Raw genomic sequence first — 21,087 nt, forward strand, 5'->3', positions numbered from 1 at the left:
TTAGGAAAATAAAAGATCCACTATTTCCCATTTATATTCATTGAAGTGTGGAGAAGGTGTTGAATCAACATTTACATCTTCATGTTGGGAAGAAATACATGCAATTGAACAGCTACCTGAACAAATAAATTATGAAAAATCACTTTTTGGGGTGACCTGAGGAAACACGGACTCATGGCCTCAGTATTTCTAAAATCCCTGTCACAGCCCTGAATTATTTTTTTCTTGCCTTATCTCTCTTTTATCATGTAAAACACATTTACCTTTCAAGTCTTGCCACATATAATCTGTATTCACTTTAAAATAGCAGAAGCCATTCACCCAGGTAATGAAGGGTTTCATTTATCTGTTTTATCCTCTTGTGAAGTACTTTGTAACGTCTGTTTTGAAATGTATTATATAAATAAATGCATTCTTATTCTTATTATTGGTCAGCATGGCAGACCATAGATATTCAGCAGGGTATGTTGGCATATGACAATACCATAATAGAAACTGTATTGCACCCTCTTCTGGAATATAAAGAGTATAGCAGTGCAATATATAGACTATGGGGGAGCAATAACTGTGCTCTGGGTTCTGTTTAATTTCTGCATCTTTTATTTAACTACTTTTACACATGTATCTGTTATAGGCTATCTAAATGTACACAACTGTAGAAACAGTTCATGGCAAAATACATCCTAATATTGCTTAAAGTAGATGATGCAATTTTAATGTTAAAAATTTGACACAATGTATTTTATAGTGTATATTAAAATATTTAGGCAGCCTCTGTACAACTGCAGGGGCTCCCTGATTAGTTTGTTTTTTCAGTTATGTATTGCCAAACAAGTGCAATAACAAACAACAATAAACATAATAGGGTAAAATAAATGATATTGTGAAAAAGCAGTTCAGACCATCAAAGAATCAGGATTCTTTAAGATTTGGGGTTTGTAGAGTGCTGATTAGTGTGCATGTATTGTTGCATTTCTTCATACAGCTTTAGTGTTACAGAGTTTACGTCTGTGAACGTGAAAGTTTGCTATAACACGGATTTTTATCATAAGATTCTGTTTTGGTGTGAAATGCAGACATCTTAGAAACTAATCATTTGTACAGTAATGGAAAAGAGCTCTGTGATAATTTTTTTCCCCTTTATTTGCAAATCATTGTGTAGCTTAACACAACTCAAACAGTTATAGATATTTCAGCATCATACTTTTTAAAAAGATATATGTACACATAAGGCAATGGGCATTACAATCTTATATTATATCGACATAACAGAAGGAAAAGAGTACTTAAATACACAATAAGAAAAAAAGAAGTAGAAAATAAAACAATAAAAAGAAGCGTAATAAATGAACACACACACATAATTGAAAGATATTATATATAATGACATTTCCTTAAAATGACATTTCCTTAAAAATAATAATAATTGCGTATTATATCAGCTGTATTTTTTTATTAATAATAATTTGGATAGACTCAAATTAATTCCGAAATTCAATTTTGGAAGAATTAAAAGTTGGCCGGAATTTTTAAAATTTTAGCTTTATGGATTTGAAATGTTCCTTGTAAAATGAATAGGTTTACAGTCCAATGTATTGATTTGTTCTTGTTTGTTTTCATAGTGGATACTTTTTAGCTTCCAATTTAATTGACCCATTGTTTTGAATGTTGAAATAATTCATTTTTTTCCCCCGAACTCCAAAGTATATTATACATTATTGACACTCCCAGAACAAATGTTTAACAGTTTCTTCTTCTTCATTTTTACAAAATCCACATTTGTTGAGCTCTCGGATCGGTTCTTGTCGCCGTCGCCCATTCGATGACGTCCTTCCTGTTTCACCGTAACAACACGTGGACGGGGTACAGTCTCGAGCTGAGGGGAATAACAGCAACTAAACTTCAGCTCTCAGACACCGTCGTGTTGTCTCTTCATTTGTTTTGTCCCGGGAAGACTTCGCCGACTAAACCGTCAAAATGGTGAAGCCTCGGTTTAAGGGGAAAATGTCCATAAACCCCTCGTCGTCCAGCAGCAACCCTGGTGAGCTAACACGGCGTTTGTTTACAGCTAATGCTAACTGCTGCTAGCTGGGTGATATTATACCATGGAAAAACAACATTTACGGGTTTGGTTGCTTGGTTAAATGAAACTAGTCGCTGACATTAGTGTGCAGTGGGTCAAAATGAAACCCATAACTCTGGTTGACAGACCTACTAGCCATAACTACTGCCATAACACAGTAGCGTCAGGCCTTTTTAATGTGACATTGAAGTATTCAACGTTGAGGGAAGGGGTTTGTGTGAAGTTGAAGTGTTTAGACTAGTTGTCCCGGAAACAGTTGCTATCATTAATTGGGCCTACGGTGTCTACTGAAGTAACATTGATGTTCCTCGAAAATCTTAACACTTGGGTTGAACTAAATTAACTGTACATGTATTTTAGGCTGTGTATATGATGAACAATTAATATCCATAGTGTCAGGAACAATCACTACAAAGCAACCTGTAACATCAATAATCCCACATCAATACATTTTATTCCAGCACCCTTTGCACTGTGCACCATTGCACTAATGTTTACAATTGCATTGCCCTGTGTTATATCTGTACATAGTAGTCAAATGTTCAAGTTTACCTTTGTTATTTTTTGTAACCCTTGTTTTTAGCTGTATGTCTATTTCTGTGTATGTAAATTGAAACCAACTTAAAACTGGAGTCAAATTCCTTGTGTGTGTTGTACTTAAACCAAAGCGGATTCTGATTTCTCAGATCGAGCCAAAGGTGCTGGTGGGCAAAACATGAGGGACCGATCCACCATCAAGCGTCTGAATATGTACAGACAAAAGCAGAGATGGTAATTCACAATGAAGATTTCCGTGATTCTCATGAGTCGCTGATTTTCAAGATTTTTCCAAGTGGCAGTGAAATACAACAATTAGTGCCGTATTCACACTCTGATCTTGTGTTCCCAGTAATGACCGTGGGAAAGTCGTTAGACCTCTGCAGTTCCAGTCCACAGTGACTCCAGGGACTGTAGCCAGAGTGGAACCGAACATCAAATGGTTTAGTAAGTGCATTTCCTTACTTTTGTATATATTGTGTATGTTACAGCAGTCTGTGCTGTGGCAGTTGTCTATATACTTTCTTTGGGCCTGTTTTCACCTGGTTTTAACATCTTTCCCAACTGGACAGTACTTCTGTACACACCTAGCAGCTGTATGTGTTTCCACATGCGTCCTGAGTGACAACTTGTGATCAGATACCACTTACCCGGTCTATATGCAAATAAACACATACAAAATATATGTTTGCCTACAGGTACCCAACATATTTTAATGGAAAATAATTTTGTTAGTGTTTGTTAATGTTAATGTGTGTAAAATTCAGTTGTTACACTCACGTCAATCATTATTACAGAAACATGACAATGCGCTGCTTAAAGCTTGTCTAACGTTTCTCTGCCCAGTGATGTTATGCGTGTACAATGTTTCCGTAATTTCTGGTGCATTTTATGAAACTAATAAGGATTTCTACCGTCTACCTCTGATGACAAACAGAGAGTAGGGGAGCAAAACACACACATGGCCGACAAAACACACAAATTCACCCTTAGCCGTTTCTCTGACATGAGGAGTATGGCGATCCGATCTCAATGTTGTACTTAAGCAGGGCTTTTGCGTACTTGCAAGAACCGAAACAGCAACTTTGTTAGTGTGGTAGTGTTGGGGACAGTTATGGAGGACATGGACCAAAGATTTGTGGTTGTGTTGTAGCTGTTTAAAAGACATTTATCCTCATTATTGTTTTATACACCTAAGGCAGAAATATATATGCTGTGAATTTTGAATTCCAACAGGTCATTACAGGTTTATTCTTTGCTCAAATATAGTCCACCTCTTGCATAAAACCTGACAGTCTGGTTTAAAAATCAACTAGTCCACCTATTAACTGTTGCCATTTATATGAAATGTGATCAAAGTTGGGAGTTTTAACTAAACAGTTTGCACTTTCTGCATTTGTATATTCTGTATTTCAGCAAACACCCGTGTAATCAAGCAGTCGTCCCTTCAGAAGTTCCAAGACGAGATGGGAGCGATTCAGAAGGATCCTTATCGTGTAGTGATGAGACGAAGCAAACTCCCCATGTCCCTCCTACATGATAGAGTCAAAGCCCATGTGAGTATAAAGGGCAGGTAGCTGTTTTTTTTCTGTGAAAGAAGAATTATTTCAGGGTTTTTTTCCTATGCTGTCTCTATAATGGTTCTTGTGCCCCAAGAAAGCTCTGGGAGGGGATGTACATTGTTTGTGTGAATTAACACCTTTTATAAACATTATTGTGCGTATCCTGGTATAAAAAGCATTGAAAAGAGAACCATTCCTCTGTTTTCCTCAGTGATTTGTTTCTTGGGATTTTATGAGGTGAGATGAACTTTCAGCCTCACTTTAATCCTCATTCAATTCTCACTCTCTCCCGTGGTGACACACTTTGGTTGGTTTGAGAGAGGTTCACTCTGCCAGGCTTTAACTTTTCCACTCCATAACCAAAACCATCCAGTTCTTCTTGTTCTTTTCCAACATATTGGGTTTGTTCCAGTCTTTTTCGTTTTCTTTTCTACACTCTGTAGTCTCTCGTGGAGTTAAGAGCTTTGAGTGGTTAAAGTCACTGATTTGTTTCCTTTACATGTGTATCTTTTTAGATTGACACGTTGCCATCAAAACATGTTATATCGTAATCACCATATTATCATTCATTACATTGAGTTGTGTTCTGTCCATTAGCATTATAAGTGCATGCGAGTGTCTTTGGTCAGTGTAGCTCGATAAAACGCTTGATAGCTAAAAAAGTGCTCTTCAAGCTGGATGTTGGACTATTGATTTACCAGTGGAATGATCTTATTCCAAAAAGTCAGATGAGTTAAACCAGAGTTTGTGGTACGATAAAGGAAAATAATTTTCAAAGGACCAGAGAGCCCTGTAGAAGATCTTGGCAGATAGCCAGGGGCCCTGAAGCCTTAAATATCATTGTTTCTGACAAACTCTGTAAACTATTTGCCCCACACCCCCCACCCCTCATGAAAGTGTTGAAATAGAGATATGACTTGTGATTAAAATCATTGGAAGTCCGGTCACAGGCTTGGCTGTTCATTGGCTTAGTTGTTGCATATTTTGGGTCTCTGTTTACTGTTTGCATTGGTTTTGTGATTCTGTCTGAAACCCCTGGAAAGACTGCATCACTTTTGATTGTACACAGACCAGAAACCTTTTTTCCTTTTGCCCATATGTTTAAATACAACATTACTGTATTGAGTCTCATCACTTATCATTTTTGCACTGTGCAACTTGTGACTTTGTTCTTTCTTTTTTCATTCATGCTGTAGATGAAGAGAGGTTTTCCAAGCCCAACAGTCAGAAATTATGAGGGCCACAGGGCAAGAATGCCCCTCCTCAAAACACACATTTATTTTCATTCATTTAACTATCATTTCTATCTCTAACACACTCATAAACAGAACTGTTACATATGCCTTCTCTAGACTGGATATGCACTGTTCAGCTATTTTATGTAAGAAAACACAAGTTCAGTAAAAACCGGAATTAAAGATTTCTAGAAGTCACTTGTCCTTGTCTTTAACAGAATAAAACAATTTGGACTAGTGGTCTCCTGTGGCTTTCTGTTGATTTAAAAGAAACAGTCAGAGCTGTAATCCTAATCTTTTTCTTTCTGTTTCAACACTTGCAGAACTCCAAGGTGCACATTTTAGATACAGAGGGTTTTGAGACCACGTTTGGGCCCAAGGCACAGAGGAAGAGGCCCAATCTCATGGTGGGGGATGTGAAGGACCTCATAGAGCAGGCTGAGGCTTCAGGCATGACTTACAGTGCAGACAAGGACAAAGACCTGGTGACTGAGGACACAGGGGTCCGGTAAGACCCTCAGAATATATTAAAATCAATCCACTATACTGGCTACTCTAACTGACCGTGGTTACTGAATTTTCACATTTAAGACATTAAGACATGTTTTTACTAATTCTTACTTTGCAACAGGGAGGAAGTACGTGAGGAGATCTTCAAAAAGGGTCAGTCAAAGAGGATCTGGGGAGAACTATACAAGGTATTGTTTCCTTCCTCCTCTCAGATTGCATTGTATTAAAGGCATACTTCAGCCGTAAAATATTAATATCAATTACTTGTCAATTTGCTTTCCTTTTGTGAAGAAAACATTTTCATCACATGCCTCCACGGTGAACTGAGGATCCAGAAACTCACACAACTCATACATGTATAATCAAACACTCCATTTATCCAGTTGTATGCTCAGTTCTTTCCAAACACAGACATTTTTTGCTAAAATCGTAATATTAAAAACACTTCCAATACTCCTCAGAGCAGCTTGAGCAGGTGCCCCACTCGTCTGTGCGTGAGACTATTTATGCCTTAAGTGTTTTAAGTAAGCGGGAATAGATGTTTTGACATAGTTTTGCGGCGGTTTATCACTTCAGTGCATCAAGACTTTCCTCCATTTTTGTATTCTCCGTTCACTGTCGAGGCATGTGGCCAAAACAAAGGTTTCTTCACAAATTCAAGGTAAAACTCGCTGAGTGATTGATATACAAATGAGGTCATTCTACATTCCTGGCTGTTTTATTGTAATAGGTGATCGACTCGTCTGATGTCATCATCCAAGTGCTGGATGCCCGTGATCCCATGGGAACGCGCTCTAAGAGCATAGAGTCATATATGAAGAAAGAGAAATCCTGGAAACATTTGATCTTTGTTCTAAACAAGTGTGACCTCATCCCCACCTGGGTCACGGTAAGAAAGTGACAGTTTAACTTGGGTTCCCATTGAGCTTGGAGTGATCGCGTCTGTCTTTTCATTATATTAAATTCTAAGGCTGTCTCCTCTCAATTTTGAACCAGAAACAATGGGTCGCTATATTGTCCCAAGAGTACCCGACTCTGGCTTTCCATGCCAGCCTCACCAACTCTTTTGGGAAGGGCTCCCTCATTCAGCTGCTCAGGCAGTTTGGCAAGGTAAGCAAATTCAAAATATCAAAGTATCTTTGAATTTTTTAAGAGCAGAAAACCATTCACTGCTTCAATAGTAACCACAGAACGATGTATGTCATTTTTAAATAAGTCGTTGGATATTCGAATGGCACCCCCTTTGTTTTATGAGTGTGCGGTTTATTTATGGATTTACTAACAAAACTACTAGCTATAATTTAGGATGTAGGGGCTTGGGGTTCAGTTCTCTGTAGACCTCATTATTTTGCCCATTCAAAAAGTATACCATATAGTGCACGTGTGGAAATGTTTTTTTTTTTATTTATTTAAATGGCATTCATTATTTTGATTTTACTATGATCATAATTCATTAGCTCTTAATACTGTGCAAACGTAGCAAGATAAGGGCAATCTCTGCTCCTCAATTAAGGGCATGTTCATACCAGAGCTCCTTTCTTTTCATGTATAAACATAAATGATAGTGTTGATAATTATGTCAACATGCAAGATAATGTCAACTGGTAGAAATGTGCTATTGTGTTTAATACTCGGGCAGCTGTATTAGGTCATTGTGGGAAATGCTGAAATGCAATGAGCAGGATTATAATATAACATATAATCATTGAGATATACTGCATGCATTAATGTGATGAAGTACCTTGATTTGTCACACATTTAATTAAACAAAAACATTTTGTAATATATTTGATCTTAAAATAGTTTCTTAATCAAACTTCCAAAACCTTAATTGCATTGTAACATATATCACTAACCCAACATAAACGACTGCTGCCGTGATAATAGGTCTTGTCTGTATCGCTCAGCCCTAGACCTGCTCACGCAATGTGACGTAGTGGAATGGAACGTGTTTGTGAAAGCATGGGACTTAAAATTCAAGAAATCAAAAGGCTTTCGTATTAAACTGGAATGTTCTTGTTAGATTTAATATTGGATTTAAAGAGGTTGTTATGAGAAAGACACAGGAAAACCTTGAACTATGATTTCTTTTTTTTTCCTTGTAAAAAGTTTTTCTCTTTGGACCATGTTCACGGGAGATAATAAGGTGGAGAACCTGTTCCAATACAGCCTTCAGAGTTTACCTCCCGGGACATAGCATAGCTATTTCTTTTAAAAAAAAGGTTTTGTGATTGTCTTGTTTTACATAAAAAAAATCCTTTTCAGATATCGTTTTGGTATGTGTTTTGAACAAACTACATTGTTCTTCTGGAGTGATGACAAGTACACTTGGTTTATTGCTAATGGCAACAGAGCCCCATCTAAAATTACCTCCAATGAACTGTGGACTGACTGAGGTTGTTGTTTAGGAAACACAACATTCTGACTTTATTTCTTTGCCTCCCGCAGCTCCACACAGACAAGAAACAGATAAGTGTGGGTTTCATTGGCTACCCTAATGTGGGAAAGAGCTCAGTCATCAATACACTGCGGTCTAAGAAGGTCTGCAATGTGGCACCCCTTGCCGGAGAAACAAAGGTACGGTTCAAGTCTCGTCAGCCATGCAAACAAAATTTGAACATGTGATATGCAACAGAGCAAAGTGCCCAAAGGATCTATGCCTACTAAGCACTGCAGTGAATGCCCCTGTGAAAAGGACTACAGGAAGCTACGATTCTGGATTCTTGTTAAAGAAAGTGATGAATTACAATTCTCTGGTGGTTAACATTTACACTGAAGACAGTATAACAGCCTAGAATATGAAGATAAAAGAACCAACCAGTGTGACATAAGCTTCTGATAAAATGTGGATAGGAGCAATGACAGATATGGTATTGGTGGTGAAAGGGAGAGTAGAGCTTTGATTTGGTTGAAAGGTAATGTGAGGTGAAAAGATGCATGTTCCTCTTCTTAACTTGGTAATTGTTAATAGCTGCAACAACAGAAGTAGTTGGCTCTGAGTTCTTAACTGTAGAACAAGTGAAGTCTGGGTCGAGAGAAAGAACAACAACCATTTTTATCCTTAATTTCCTCTCCCTGGGGCTGCTTATCCTGTTTGGAAACGAACAAGGGTCTGAAACCCCCAATGTCCACAGCAGAGTCAAGGAGAAAGAATATCTTTATTTGTTCGTGCTTGGCAAAGCTGTGAACTTGGACCACAGGAGAGGGGAGATTCTTTTTTTTTTTTGCACAGCCAGCCAATGAATCTGGTGGGCCAGTGGCCAACACTCCTTTATTTCTCACCTTGTCTTTGATTCTTACCACATGCTCTACGCTCTTTGATGACAGAGCTCATGATCCACGGCCCTGCTTTGAACCTTGTTCCTCCTATAGTTGTTGTTGTTGTCTTGTTGTCCACATCCTTTTGTTAGAATGGATGTGTGTGAAAAGTGACATTTCAATCCCTTGGATGAACCAGTTGTGGTAGGGAGAAATTGTAGCATGAAGAGAAAAGAGAGATTTACATCTCGTGTGAAACTGAAATTATTTGACAGTTTCATACAGACAGAATTAATCTCCTTCCTTTTTTTAGGTGTGGCAGTACATCACTCTGATGAGGCGCATCTTCCTCATTGACTGTCCCGGTGTCGTCTACCCTTCAGAAGACAGTGAATCCGATATTGTCTTGAAAGGAGTGGTAAGTCTTTGTGATATCTGCCTTGCATGCTTCTGTTATCACCCCAATACAATGGAGGTGAATAAAATTACAGTTGTGCTTCTCATGAAACTGAAAAAAAAACACGATACAATGTCACTGTAACTGTAAATGTGGCATTTTTGACCGCTCAAGTACCTGAAGTGCGATAACCAAAAATTGGAAGTAGGTTCCTTTTGTGAATTCAAGGCTGTTAAAAATTCCTTAATAAGCTCAGATCCTGATCCACCAGATCCTAGTTTTAACATGTAGGCCACACAGTCCCCATAACTGAAAGGTTGCAGGTCGATACCTTAAATTGCACACCTTTTTCTTCCCCTTCCTCACAAAGGTTCAAGTGGAGAAGATCAAGAACCCAGAGGAGCATATTGGGGCAGTACTGGAGCGGGCCAAGCCAGAATACATTCAGAAGACCTACCGCATCCCCACTTGGAACTCTGCTGAGGACTTCCTTGAGAAGATGGCAATTCGCACTGGAAAACTTCTGAAGGTCTGAATGACCTAATTTTCTTGCCTGCTTGATGTTAACAGGCTATACTTAAAACTTCTTTGACTCATAGTTATTCTATTAATTTCTTCCATAAAATGTTATAACAAGATAACAAGTAGAGGGTGTAGTTGCCAAACAAAACTTCATCATCATTATTAAGTATTTTAATTGTCCATTTTATAGAGTGCAACAGCACATCCTTAGGTAATACATCTGGTCTGTTTTCGTCTTTCAGTTAAATAGCAAAGAGTATGTGAACCTCTAGTTTTTAATCCTAAACTTGAACGATGTATTCTTGGTATTGTGCAGGGTGGTGAGCCAGATCTCTCTACAGTCTCCAAAATGGTGCTGAATGATTGGCAGAGAGGACGTATCCCCTTCTTTGTCAAGCCCCCTGGGCCTGAGGGGGATCAAGAGGTAAGCGTTTACTGAATTTACAATCTCTGTTGTTGTTTTCTTTCCAGTAAATGACTTATTTTCCACACAAACCTGTGCACTGTGTTGCCAAACTGTGTTTTGTTTCTGTTTTTTTTTTTTCAGGACAGGGCGCTAGTGCCAGTTAAAGAACCCTCAGAGGTAGTTGAGAACGTGCAGGAAGAACAGCCAGACAACCCAAATGCCCTCTCAGACGAACAGCAGCAGAAGCGGAAGGAGCAGGTCCAGAAGATTCTGTCTAATGTGCGACAGAACTTTGGCAAGATCAATGTGGCACCCGAGTTCAGCCAGGAAGACTTGGTTCCTGTGGAGATGCCCGACCTGGGATTGTCTGACATGTCTGGCTCCGATGGCGAGGAAGACTGTGAAAAAGAGGACAGCGGAGAGGAAGACGGGACCAATGTGGAACCAGCTGATGGCGAGACTGAGGACTCCAAGCCCACAACCACTGAGACTGGCAAAGCAAACAGCAGCAAGAGTTCACACGAGGTGATTCGTGAGCTGGATGAGAAGATTTCTAAGTACAAGCAGTTCCTGGACCGGGCCAAGTCCAAGCGCTTCTCTGCAATCCGGTTCGTCTCCTCTCACCATAACCTCACTATTTTCTTTGTTTTGTGCATTGCCCTAATTTATTTTGTTCAGCAAAGTAAAATAAAGTTGTCAGGCAGAGGGATGCCATGCATTTTAGGTGGTTCATGCTAACCAGCCTTTAAGCCCCAGAGGACTAACAGTCATCATTTTTACTCCCTGTTTCCATAACTTCTGCATGTCATTGTGTTCTTTAGTCTCATGTTGAATTTTGGCCCAAACACTGAAGAACGCTCAAATAACAGTCACATAGATACTCTGAGTCGAATTTAATCACTGTTCATTTCAACAGATCCAAACAGAAGTAAACAGTTTGCTTTGTTGGGTAATGATTTACTTTTTTTTTTCTTTCCTTTGGACAGGATACCTAAGGCACTTTCTGACAAAGCATTCACAGACATCAAGACTAAACAAGCGGCAGCAGCAGCAGAGAAGCAAGCACAGAAGAAAGGTAGTCAATCACCAAGTTGTCATAACTTTGTATGGTGCTGAACGTAGAATTCTTTTGGAAGACGTATCGGATTTGGTTAAGGTCCAAAACACGTTTCATGGTTCCTCAGAACAAAATACAGAGCACACACGCATGCCACCTCACTGGTATGATGATGTGTTTTCCCAAGTTTGACACAAAAATACATAAATACTGATTTGTGAGTCGTTATTTACCTGCAGCCATACAAATTGGATAGGTCCGGCTTACCTTGAAATCCGGCCAGGCACTGACATCCGATTTGTCAATCTTTGTTTGAATTCAGAGGCAAACCAGAGGAGCAAGAAAAGGAAAGCTGAGGACGACGAATCCACCCAATCCCAAAGACTGACGTCTAAACAGGTATGCAGTGTTTGTTCTCTCTGACGTCCAACAGATCTTTGGGTTGATGTATTCGGTGAAGGTCGATTGCTCTTTCTGTTTCAACAGGAATGGATATGAAAAGCCAATTTTATTGTTCTCTTCTGTCTTTCTCCATCTCTACAGAGAAGAGCTATGGACCGTGCTAAAAAGGTGAAGACGGTTGGCGTACGCTATTACGAAACACACAACGTGAAGAACAAGAACAAGAACAGAAAGGCCCCAGCGTCAGCCACTGAAGGCAAAAGGGCAAAAAGATCAAAGCACTAGACTGGAGTCCAAATAAAGTTTGTGATAAATCTTTATTTAAACCAGCCAATGTTTTAATGGAAAATGCAGAGCTGATAGAAGGTGGCATTCTACTAAAGTGTTAAATGGTCTTTATCATGTGGCCACTCAATGCCTTATCTTGACCATGACTCTTTATTTCTTGCCTTTTCAACTTCTCTCCTTCAACCCAGAACTGTCTTGAATGATATTTCATTCATCATTTACAGGTGTAATGCTCTCTTGATGTTCAAGAGAAATGTACAGTTATTGTTTGAACTGTACTTGTCATGTCATGCTGTAATAAAATATTTGCTAATTACACTATTTGCTAGTTTACATTGCTAAGACACATTTATTAACATTCTGTACAGGGAAGTCACAACTTGGTTCTCGTTTGGCGGAGTTACTTCTTTGGTGTAATGATCCCTTCCAGTTGGGTCTGAATGGGAAAACAAATTTTAATACAGACAACACAGCTTCTGTTGGTACATAATCTAAAAAAATATATTTTTCTTTGGAATGTAATTCTGAAAGCTCACCTTGAGCTGCTGGTTGGTTCTCTTCAGGAACTGAATCTCTTCAGTGTGCTTCTTTTCCTCCACTTGTCGCCTTTCATTTTCTCTCTTTTCAATTGCCTCACATTTAGCTTTCTGCTCGTTAAGTTGCTTCTTCAAGTCTTGTTTCTCATCCTCCAGATCATAGATCTAGGTATGCAATAAGACACATTTGTAAGTTTGGATCAATTTTGTAAAGAGCACTACGACCATCTTTTTTTACTATAACTAAAGTGAAATGGTGCTCTCTGCTGGATACCTTAGTGAAAAGCAGTCTATAACTATTTGTATGGTTTTATTGGACGTTTTAAAGAAAAATGTCTTATCTTTGAAGTGTCGCAAGAAAATCTGATTTTGGGGTTTTTGTGCCCAGCATGTCATTGGTTATTGTAACAAATAACAAATGTCCTTACTCGTTTCTCCATGTCAGCCTTGCCCTGCTCAGCCTGCAGAGCTTTCCTCATGCCAAAAGCCACGCTGCTTTCATATAGTGTCTGGTAGGCAGCAACAGTCATTTGTATCTCATCTCTGACCCTCAACAGCAGCAGACCCCTCTCAGCGCAGTTGATGGCCACCTGCCTGATCAGCTCATCTTAAATAAATAGAAAATTAGGAGGATCAGAATATAAAATTTATTTAGATGTGGAGTGGAAATGCTTAATATATAAACATAAAGAGAAAGAAAGCCCAATAAGTGTGAAAATTCAGCCATAATGATGAAAAAACTGATGTTTAATCCATCATTGGAACCACAGTGACCTCAGTGATCCCCTGCATCTCAGCCTCCTCCTTACCAAAGCATTGGGAATAGAGCTCCCTGCGGACTGGGCAGATCCCTGTTTGTCTGGCCTGCCTTTGCTGTATCTTTATATCCAGCAGTTCCTCTAGGTGAATCACATCTGTTCTTGTACACGGTGCACTGGACACTTGCTGCACCCACAGTTGGTTTCCCTCCATCCATTCCCTGCAATAGCAGAAGTTGAGATAAATGACTGGTTTGAAATTGTTGAACAATATATTGTTGACGGGGAGAGCTTTACCTAGGTGGAAGGATGGTGTTTAGGATCTCCTCATTTTCCTGCTTGGTGGCATCAGCGGTGGCTGATTTTGATTTAGGAGGTGGTGGAACAGGGGTGGAGGTAGCAGGCGGCAGAGGACTGACTCTCAAAGGGCGTCCCTGTGGTGAAAAGTGTTTTCTGTTTTACAGTATATATTGCATACACTGAACTCTAACTATCCTACTACCTACTTAAATTAAAATAGCTAATACATTTTAATATATTGCCTTGTAACTGACTCATTAACAGACTTGTTCAATGCCAAAGCGGTGCCATGTATAAGAAAGAAGAGTAATAACAGTAGTGCAGTCTGCAGATGTTGTCATGCTGATGCTGACACAGAAACCAAGAATGTAGCTGCAGTAATTTTGTGGTTTGCACCATCTGCAGGCAATAAGGGCTACAACTTTTTCTTTAACCCACTTTTCAATTAAAGAAATAATTAAATATGTATATGTATGGGCCTGTTGCTGTAAAACAACACATAATTGCTCTTGAAGGTTTTTTTTTAAATAAATGTGCGTGTGTGTGTGTGTGTGTATATGCACTGGAGATCAAAATTAGAGAAGAAATTATACACACATGATTTATTCTATTAAACTTTTTTTTTAATGTTCTGAATTTGATAGAATAGCCGTTGTGGCTATACCACTGCTGTGCTAGCATGTTTTTTTTTAAATAATCAAGGCACTTCAACAAAAACCTTTGTGGAGGAAAAAAAACAGTGAGAAAAATTAGAGAACACTTTCAGATACCTCCCAGTTATTGGTGTTAATCTGGCACCTGGAGACAATTTACTAATTGTTGGACACACCCTATTTATCTGGCAGCTCTCCTGGTTACTTTGCAAGATGGCAAGTAGTGATAGACCGATAGGGGACTGAAACCCTGAGACAGCAGGTAGTCCAGATGAAGGCTAAAGGGATGACCCTCTCAGCCACTGTAAGAGAGGACGGGCTGTACACAAAGTGTCTCGTCATTTAAGACAATTTTAACCGAAAGTCCACTCTGCAGTGACCAAAACTCTCATCAGCAGAAAGAATGAAAAAATTAGACTTGCCTTTGCTGGGGCCCATGTTGTGTGGACAGAGGAGAACTGACCCAGAGCTCAGCAAATTGAATTTATATGAGTCTGGAAAGATTATGTTCGGCGTAGGACTGGGGAAAGACTAAATCCAAAGTGTTTAAAGAAGTCAGTTAAATTTAGAGCGGGAAAAAGTGTCATGGTTTGGGGGATGTTTTCTGCAGCAGGAGTTGGGCCTCTTGTACAGCTACATGGCAGAGTGAATGCAAATGTTTATGTGAACCTCCTTTGGCAATATGCAATACCTCCACTGCAAATGTCTCCCAATCAGCTGCAATTTTCATACAAGACAATGCCCCCTGTCACACTGCAAAACAGGTTAAGCAATTCCTTGAAGCTAATATTATTGAAACAATGAAATGGCCAGCACAGAGTCCAGATCTAAACCACATAGAGAATCTCCGGAAAATCCTTGGTAACAAAGTAATGACTAAGAAACCCACTACAGTTACTGAACTGTGGAAGAGACTGAAGAAGAATGGACCAAGATCAAACCAGAGCAGTGTGAGAAACTAGTGATGTCCTGTGGGCGCAGATGTGCTGAAGTCATCCAAAGCAAGGGCCTCTACACTTCCGTTTAATTCATGTCATTTTACTTCTAAGAAAAAACATTGTTTAAATATTTTTTCCCATCACTGTTTTTTTTTTTCACAAAATAAAGGTTTTTGTTGAAGTGCCTTGGTTATTTAAAAAAAAAAAACATGCTAGTACAGCAGTGGTATAGCCACAGCTGATATTCTATGACATTCTGAACAATACAAAAATAATATTTCAGAATAAATAAAGTATTAATACTTCTCTAATATTGATATCCAGTGTGTGTGTGTGCATACAGTCAGTGGATATCAAAATGAGTGTGTATATATATATATATATATATATATATATATATATATATATATATATATATATATATATATGAATAAATAGTTGTATGTATAGCAACTGTGTGTAGCATGCTCACAAAACATACTATTACATGTGTATAGCATTACAGTTGTAAAGTTAACAGTCTTTTTAATTTCTCACATACAGTTGGCATATAGTTATTTATATAGAAATGTCCTGTATCGTATGTATCCCTGCCTGGCACAACCTCAGTCCTCAGTCCTCAGTCCAACGTCACTTTAGCCAGGTAACGTAACTTAAACCTACCTTTGGTGACTTTCTGTCCGTGCTTTTGCTGACCAAAACTGGGTTGTCGTATTTCAGGAGAGACTCTGCTGGTGGAATCATTGTGTTTTACTAAGAAAATAAAAAAAGCCTAAAGCTATATACACTACAGGCAGAAGTTTCGCGGTGTGCGCTTCAGTTAAGAAATATCGTTTCTGTTGCTAACAAAAGTTCTTGCTTACTGTTTGCGTTGTCACGGCAACAGTGTCGACGTTTCATTTTAGCTTGTCCGAGTGGAATCAGAGGTTTGGTTTATAAATGTGGGTGAACCTTTTTATAAAGACGTTATAATAAACACAGAAATATAAGCTTTTCTGCTGGGTTATTTAAACTACACGTCCTCTTTACGCAATACAATATTTATTTGGTGTTTATTAAGAGAAACATTTGCTTTAAAAAAAATCCCCGTCAACTGATACTACACCATCCATTTCGGATGGGCAGAGGAAACTTATATAATTAATTTGATCATTATAGCAAACTATTATATCCATAAGACTTTGGCGTAACAAACTACCCTCATTTTACATATTCAAAGATTCAAATTTTAAATTATATTTGACCACTATGGAAAACTTAAAGCGCAAAAATAATATGATTTTTTTAGGCATTTTACTCCTTTGGTTAAACAGACCCCATGCGTTTTTGTTTGAGTTATTCTTCATTCTTTTTTACATGTTTTGTTGTCTTTTTACATTTGAATTTGTGTTATTATTATTATTATTATATTTAGAAATACATTCTTAGTATTGTGTTTAACATGTGAGAAATTAAATGTTTATATTGAATCTTTTCAATGAGGGACGCGGTCACGCGGAACCAAGTGAAAGGTTGGTAGTGTGACCACCCCGACACATTCTCGGCGTACCACAGGAAACGGAAGTGGTCTCGATTTGAGCACAACAGTCGAAGTTTGTAATTGCCACATTTTTTGAGTTTGTGTTTTCTGTGCTTCTGGTCGGACGGCGATGTCTGTTTGATTACACAACGGTTGCGTTAGTATATATATATATTTATATATATTAGAATGACCAAAGAAAAGCGACACAGACGAAGGGACTCTCCGGAGCGGGAGCTCAAAGTGAAGATAAAGGAGGAGCAAGAGAGTCCTGTTAGGCCACAGAGATCACGCCGCTCCAGGTCGAGATCCAGCGGAAACTCGAGTCCACAGAGGAGAAGAACCAGCAGGTATTTTCTACGCTCTGCCGCGTGTTTTTAGTTTTTTAGCTTTCAGAGACACAACATACGCGTTTGCCAGTGAGTCTTTATTAGCAGTAACAAACGCGGCTACAGCCCAGAGGCGATTCTAGAGTCTGTTGGGGCCCTAGGCAAAAAAATCACAGGGGGCTCTTCGAACCAGCGTTCATCACCATTATAGGTTGCTCACTTGCAACAGGAGTAAAAAATAAATTTAACAACGTGCAACAGGAATGGGTGTAGTCTGGTGGGGCCCCCTTAGGGAGGTCAGGGTTCCTACTGTCCTTGCAAACTTTGCGCATTGTCAGTGCAGTAGTTTAAAGTTTATCAGCCCCCTGGAAGAAGCGTCTCTTTCCATAGCTTTATCTAAGCAGCAAATTTTGGTTTGTAAATGTCTTTGGAAAGTAATTTAAGGGCCTCTTTGTGTGTTCTTCGTGTAGGTCACCCGCCAGGACAAGGGATCGTTCAGCGGGTAGAAGAGAGCCATCTCCTGCCAGGACAAGGGATCATTCAGCAGGTAGAAGAGAGCCATCTCCTGCCAGGGCAAGGGATCGTTCAGCGGGTAGAAGAGAGCCGTCTCCTGCCAGGGCAAGGGATCGTTCAGCGGGTAGAAGAGAGCCATCTCCTGCCAGGACAAGCGATCGTTCACCGGTTAGAAGAGAGCCATCTCCCGCCAGACGAGGCAGCAGATCACCAAGAAACAGAAGAAGTCGCACTCCTCCGCGTCGTGGTGCTGATGTCAAAATAAAGCAGGTGATTAGGTTCTCAATTATTAAAAAATATGCAATACAACTTTAATAAAGGTCTACAAGTAGTTCTAGGGACATTTTGCTGTTTCCGTGGCATGTCTTTTACAGGTTTTTCCTTACATATGTCACTTTTAAGGCGTATTGCACTTTTTTTTGTACATTAAACTGCTGCTGCTTGACTGGCAAATGGTACTTGTAGAGTATGTTGACTGTGTTCCACTGACAGAAACAACTTCCCTCTGGCATACATCCATTTAGACACTTAAATGGATGCATCTTCTGCATAAAAAAGTTTGGGACAATACCATGCTATTATTGCAAATTTGTAAAAATAAATAATTGAATGGCTTTATGAAAGGCTCTGATTTCTTTCTATGAAGTCAATATATGCCTAAAGGTTACCAGATATCATGGCTACCATAAAAGTTAAGAGGGAATTATCTTATATTGTAATTGTCTCATGATGACCAGTTTTTTTTAGATGTTCATTTTAACTCCAGTAACTTACCATTTATGAGGGGCACGTGCCAGTGGAATAACAGCGGCATAGTTGTCAGTGTCAGACACAAAGGTGACATAAAATAATCTTTGTAAAACTATCCTCTAATCAAATATCTCTCAGGAGCGCGATGAGCATCGGGCTAGCAGTGATGAGCGGCGGAGAAGAAACGACCAGCCGGAGGAGAGGCGGAGCAGGTGGGAAACAGACAGGCCGAGAGAGAGAGACCGTGGCAGGGACAGGCACAGAGAGCGAGGTGCATTTGCCTCGCAACAAGCTGAGAGGCAGCAGCACAACGAGCGGCGCAGAGAAAACCGTCAGCAGCGTGAAGAAAACCAAGAACAGGATTTCGGACTGTCTGGGGAAGGGAATGACGACCCAGACGACCCAAATGAGCCGCCAGTTGAGAAAGAACAGCCCAACTTTGGACTGTCGGGGGCTCTAACCGAAGATACAAACACATTCCGGGGGGTGGTGATCAAGTACAACGAGCCACCTGAGGCTCGCATTCCCAAGCGCAGGTGGCGACTGTACCCCTTCAAAAATGATGAACCCCTTCCAGTCATGTACATTCACAGACAGAGTGCCTATTTGTTGGGGCGGCAGAGAAAAATTGCCGACATCCCCATTGACCACCCATCCTGCTCCAAGCAACATGCTGTATTCCAGTATAGGTAAGAATAACAATCACCTGCAACGGTGTTTTTACTAAGAAAGGAAACGTCAATATGATTTAGACAAACTCCGCTCTGTGTTGCATTACATTTTAAATGATTACGTTGCTGTATGATTAATACACGTCTGCTGTATTTCTGTAGACTGATGGCGTTTACACGTGCAGACGGCACCAGTGGCCGCAGGGTGAGGCCTTACATCATTGACCTGGGTTCCGGCAATGGCACCTACCTGAACAACCAGCGCATCGAAGCCCAGCGCTATTATGAGCTCAAAGAAAAAGATGTCATCAAGTTTGGCTTCAGCAGCCGCGAGTACGTCCTCCTGCACGAATTCTCAGACACCAGCGAGGTGGATGCCCAGGGGGAAGAAGAAGAAGATGACGAGGGCCTCGATGAGTAAATTGTTCCCATAAACTGTGTTGCCCAAGTTGATTCAGGTTAGATAACAGTGATCAGTGTTCAACAAACTGCTGTTTCTGCAGAACAATCAACTGAACTGGTAAATGTGGGACGTTCATTACAATAATGGAACAAGGCTGGTTTGTATATTCTGTAATTACCGAGCTATTGCTTAAACCTGCCACAACTGTCTCACAGAAGACTTCCTATTCTCAGGTTGTTTGTTTGATGTCTGCGTGACGCATGACTGATCTCACATCTGACAGTGCTCACAATACAAAGTGCTCAGTGCCAGATACAGATATCGTGCGAAAAACAGTAATTGTATATTTTTTTGGGATCACAGCACTGAGTACAAGGTTTAACAGAAGACTAATCTCTCGTCTATGTCCGGGCTCAACGTACGATACGTGGAATGTCAACTCTAGATTCATGTTTGATAAGCAGCGCTTATTGTCGGAGTGAAACATTACAGACATACAAATTGTAATGATATTGCCTTTTTTGCTTTGTAGTGCAGGGGAAAATAGTTGATACTGTTGTGTTTCCTCGCACCAATGCGTGTGTGTGTATTTACAGACTCCCTCTTTTATTTTTGTCTGTTCTGAAGCCGGCAGCATTTATAGTACATTTTCATTCATGAACTGTAAATAAAGACAGTGAAATTTGGATTGTCTCAAAAGTTTTAATGCGACACCTTATCAGAGCTGTGTAGCAGAAGATCTTAAAAGAATCCCGTAAATGTATAGATTTGTATCAATATAATATAGAGAGAGATATTTTCAGACATTCAGATTAGGAGGCATTCGTGCATTGAAAGTAATTATTTACTGGCATTTATGAATCTTATTTTCTGCATATCTACTTGTCTAAGTCTGCACTTTCCTCTTACTGCAAGGGACCAGTGCAGCGGTTCCCAACCTTTTTCCTTAAGGGACTCCTTTTCCATCCCCTAAGGGACAGGATGCAGGATGAGGCTGTTTAGCAAAGGGATGGCTCTGTGAGTATATTATTTTAAGGTCTTCACCTTTATCTCAAATAGTAATCCAATAATCATTTCATTTTATTCACAGACGTGGAGAAAATAGTGAGATAGGGGAATGATATATATACAGTGAGAGTGACAGTACAGGAGATCAAAATTCGAGAACAACTCATAAATACTTGATTTAGTATGAAAAACTGAATTTTTTTTTTGGTGTCCAGAATTTGATAGAATATCCGCTGTGGCTATACCTTTGCTGTCTACCCTATAAATGTGATAATTAAAGTAGGGCTGCAACCATGGATTACAAACTGCCCCCAGAAGTCAGCGTGTGTCACACACACACACACACACACACACACACACACACACACACACACACACACACACACACACACACACACACACACACACACACACACACACACACACACACACACACACACACACTTTATTAT

General features: G+C 39.6%; 3 protein-coding genes across 3 annotated transcripts; 2 read left to right on the forward strand and 1 right to left on the reverse strand.

Annotated features, from left to right (window-relative positions):
* The first annotated feature begins 1,848 nt into the window (after positions 1 to 1,848).
* gnl2 (G protein nucleolar 2) lies at positions 1,849 to 12,582 on the forward strand. Its single transcript, XM_083918819.1, has 16 exons — positions 1,849 to 2,041; positions 2,770 to 2,854; positions 2,973 to 3,067; positions 4,037 to 4,176; positions 5,741 to 5,925; positions 6,049 to 6,115; positions 6,658 to 6,816; positions 6,924 to 7,037; positions 8,376 to 8,504; positions 9,499 to 9,603; positions 9,953 to 10,111; positions 10,421 to 10,528; positions 10,652 to 11,118; positions 11,497 to 11,585; positions 11,890 to 11,966; positions 12,111 to 12,582. Exons 1-16 carry the CDS (start codon positions 1,978 to 1,980, stop codon positions 12,252 to 12,254), a joined length of 2,187 nt encoding a protein of 728 aa, XP_083774945.1. The 5' UTR covers positions 1,849 to 1,977; the 3' UTR covers positions 12,255 to 12,582.
* Positions 12,583 to 12,709: 127 nt separating this feature from the next.
* dnali1 (dynein, axonemal, light intermediate chain 1) lies at positions 12,710 to 16,186 on the reverse strand (the record flags this gene model as incomplete). Its single annotated transcript, XM_083917781.1, has 5 exons — positions 12,710 to 12,958; positions 13,222 to 13,400; positions 13,603 to 13,772; positions 13,849 to 13,985; positions 16,106 to 16,186. 5 exons carry the CDS (start codon positions 16,184 to 16,186, stop codon positions 12,749 to 12,751), a joined length of 777 nt encoding a protein of 258 aa, XP_083773907.1. The 3' UTR covers positions 12,710 to 12,748.
* Positions 16,187 to 17,026: 840 nt separating this feature from the next.
* On the forward strand, positions 17,027 to 20,252 carry snip1 (Smad nuclear interacting protein). The gene is made up of 4 exons (XM_083918709.1): positions 17,027 to 17,311; positions 17,761 to 18,073; positions 18,692 to 19,242; positions 19,387 to 20,252. Exons 1-4 carry the CDS (start codon positions 17,151 to 17,153, stop codon positions 19,643 to 19,645), a joined length of 1,284 nt encoding a protein of 427 aa, XP_083774835.1. The 5' UTR covers positions 17,027 to 17,150; the 3' UTR covers positions 19,646 to 20,252.
* The last annotated feature ends 835 nt before the right edge of the window (positions 20,253 to 21,087 follow it).

This window comes from Echiichthys vipera (assembly GCF_963691815.1).
Source record: "Echiichthys vipera genome assembly, chromosome: 8".
Lineage (NCBI taxonomy): Eukaryota > Metazoa > Chordata > Actinopteri > Perciformes > Trachinidae > Echiichthys > Echiichthys vipera.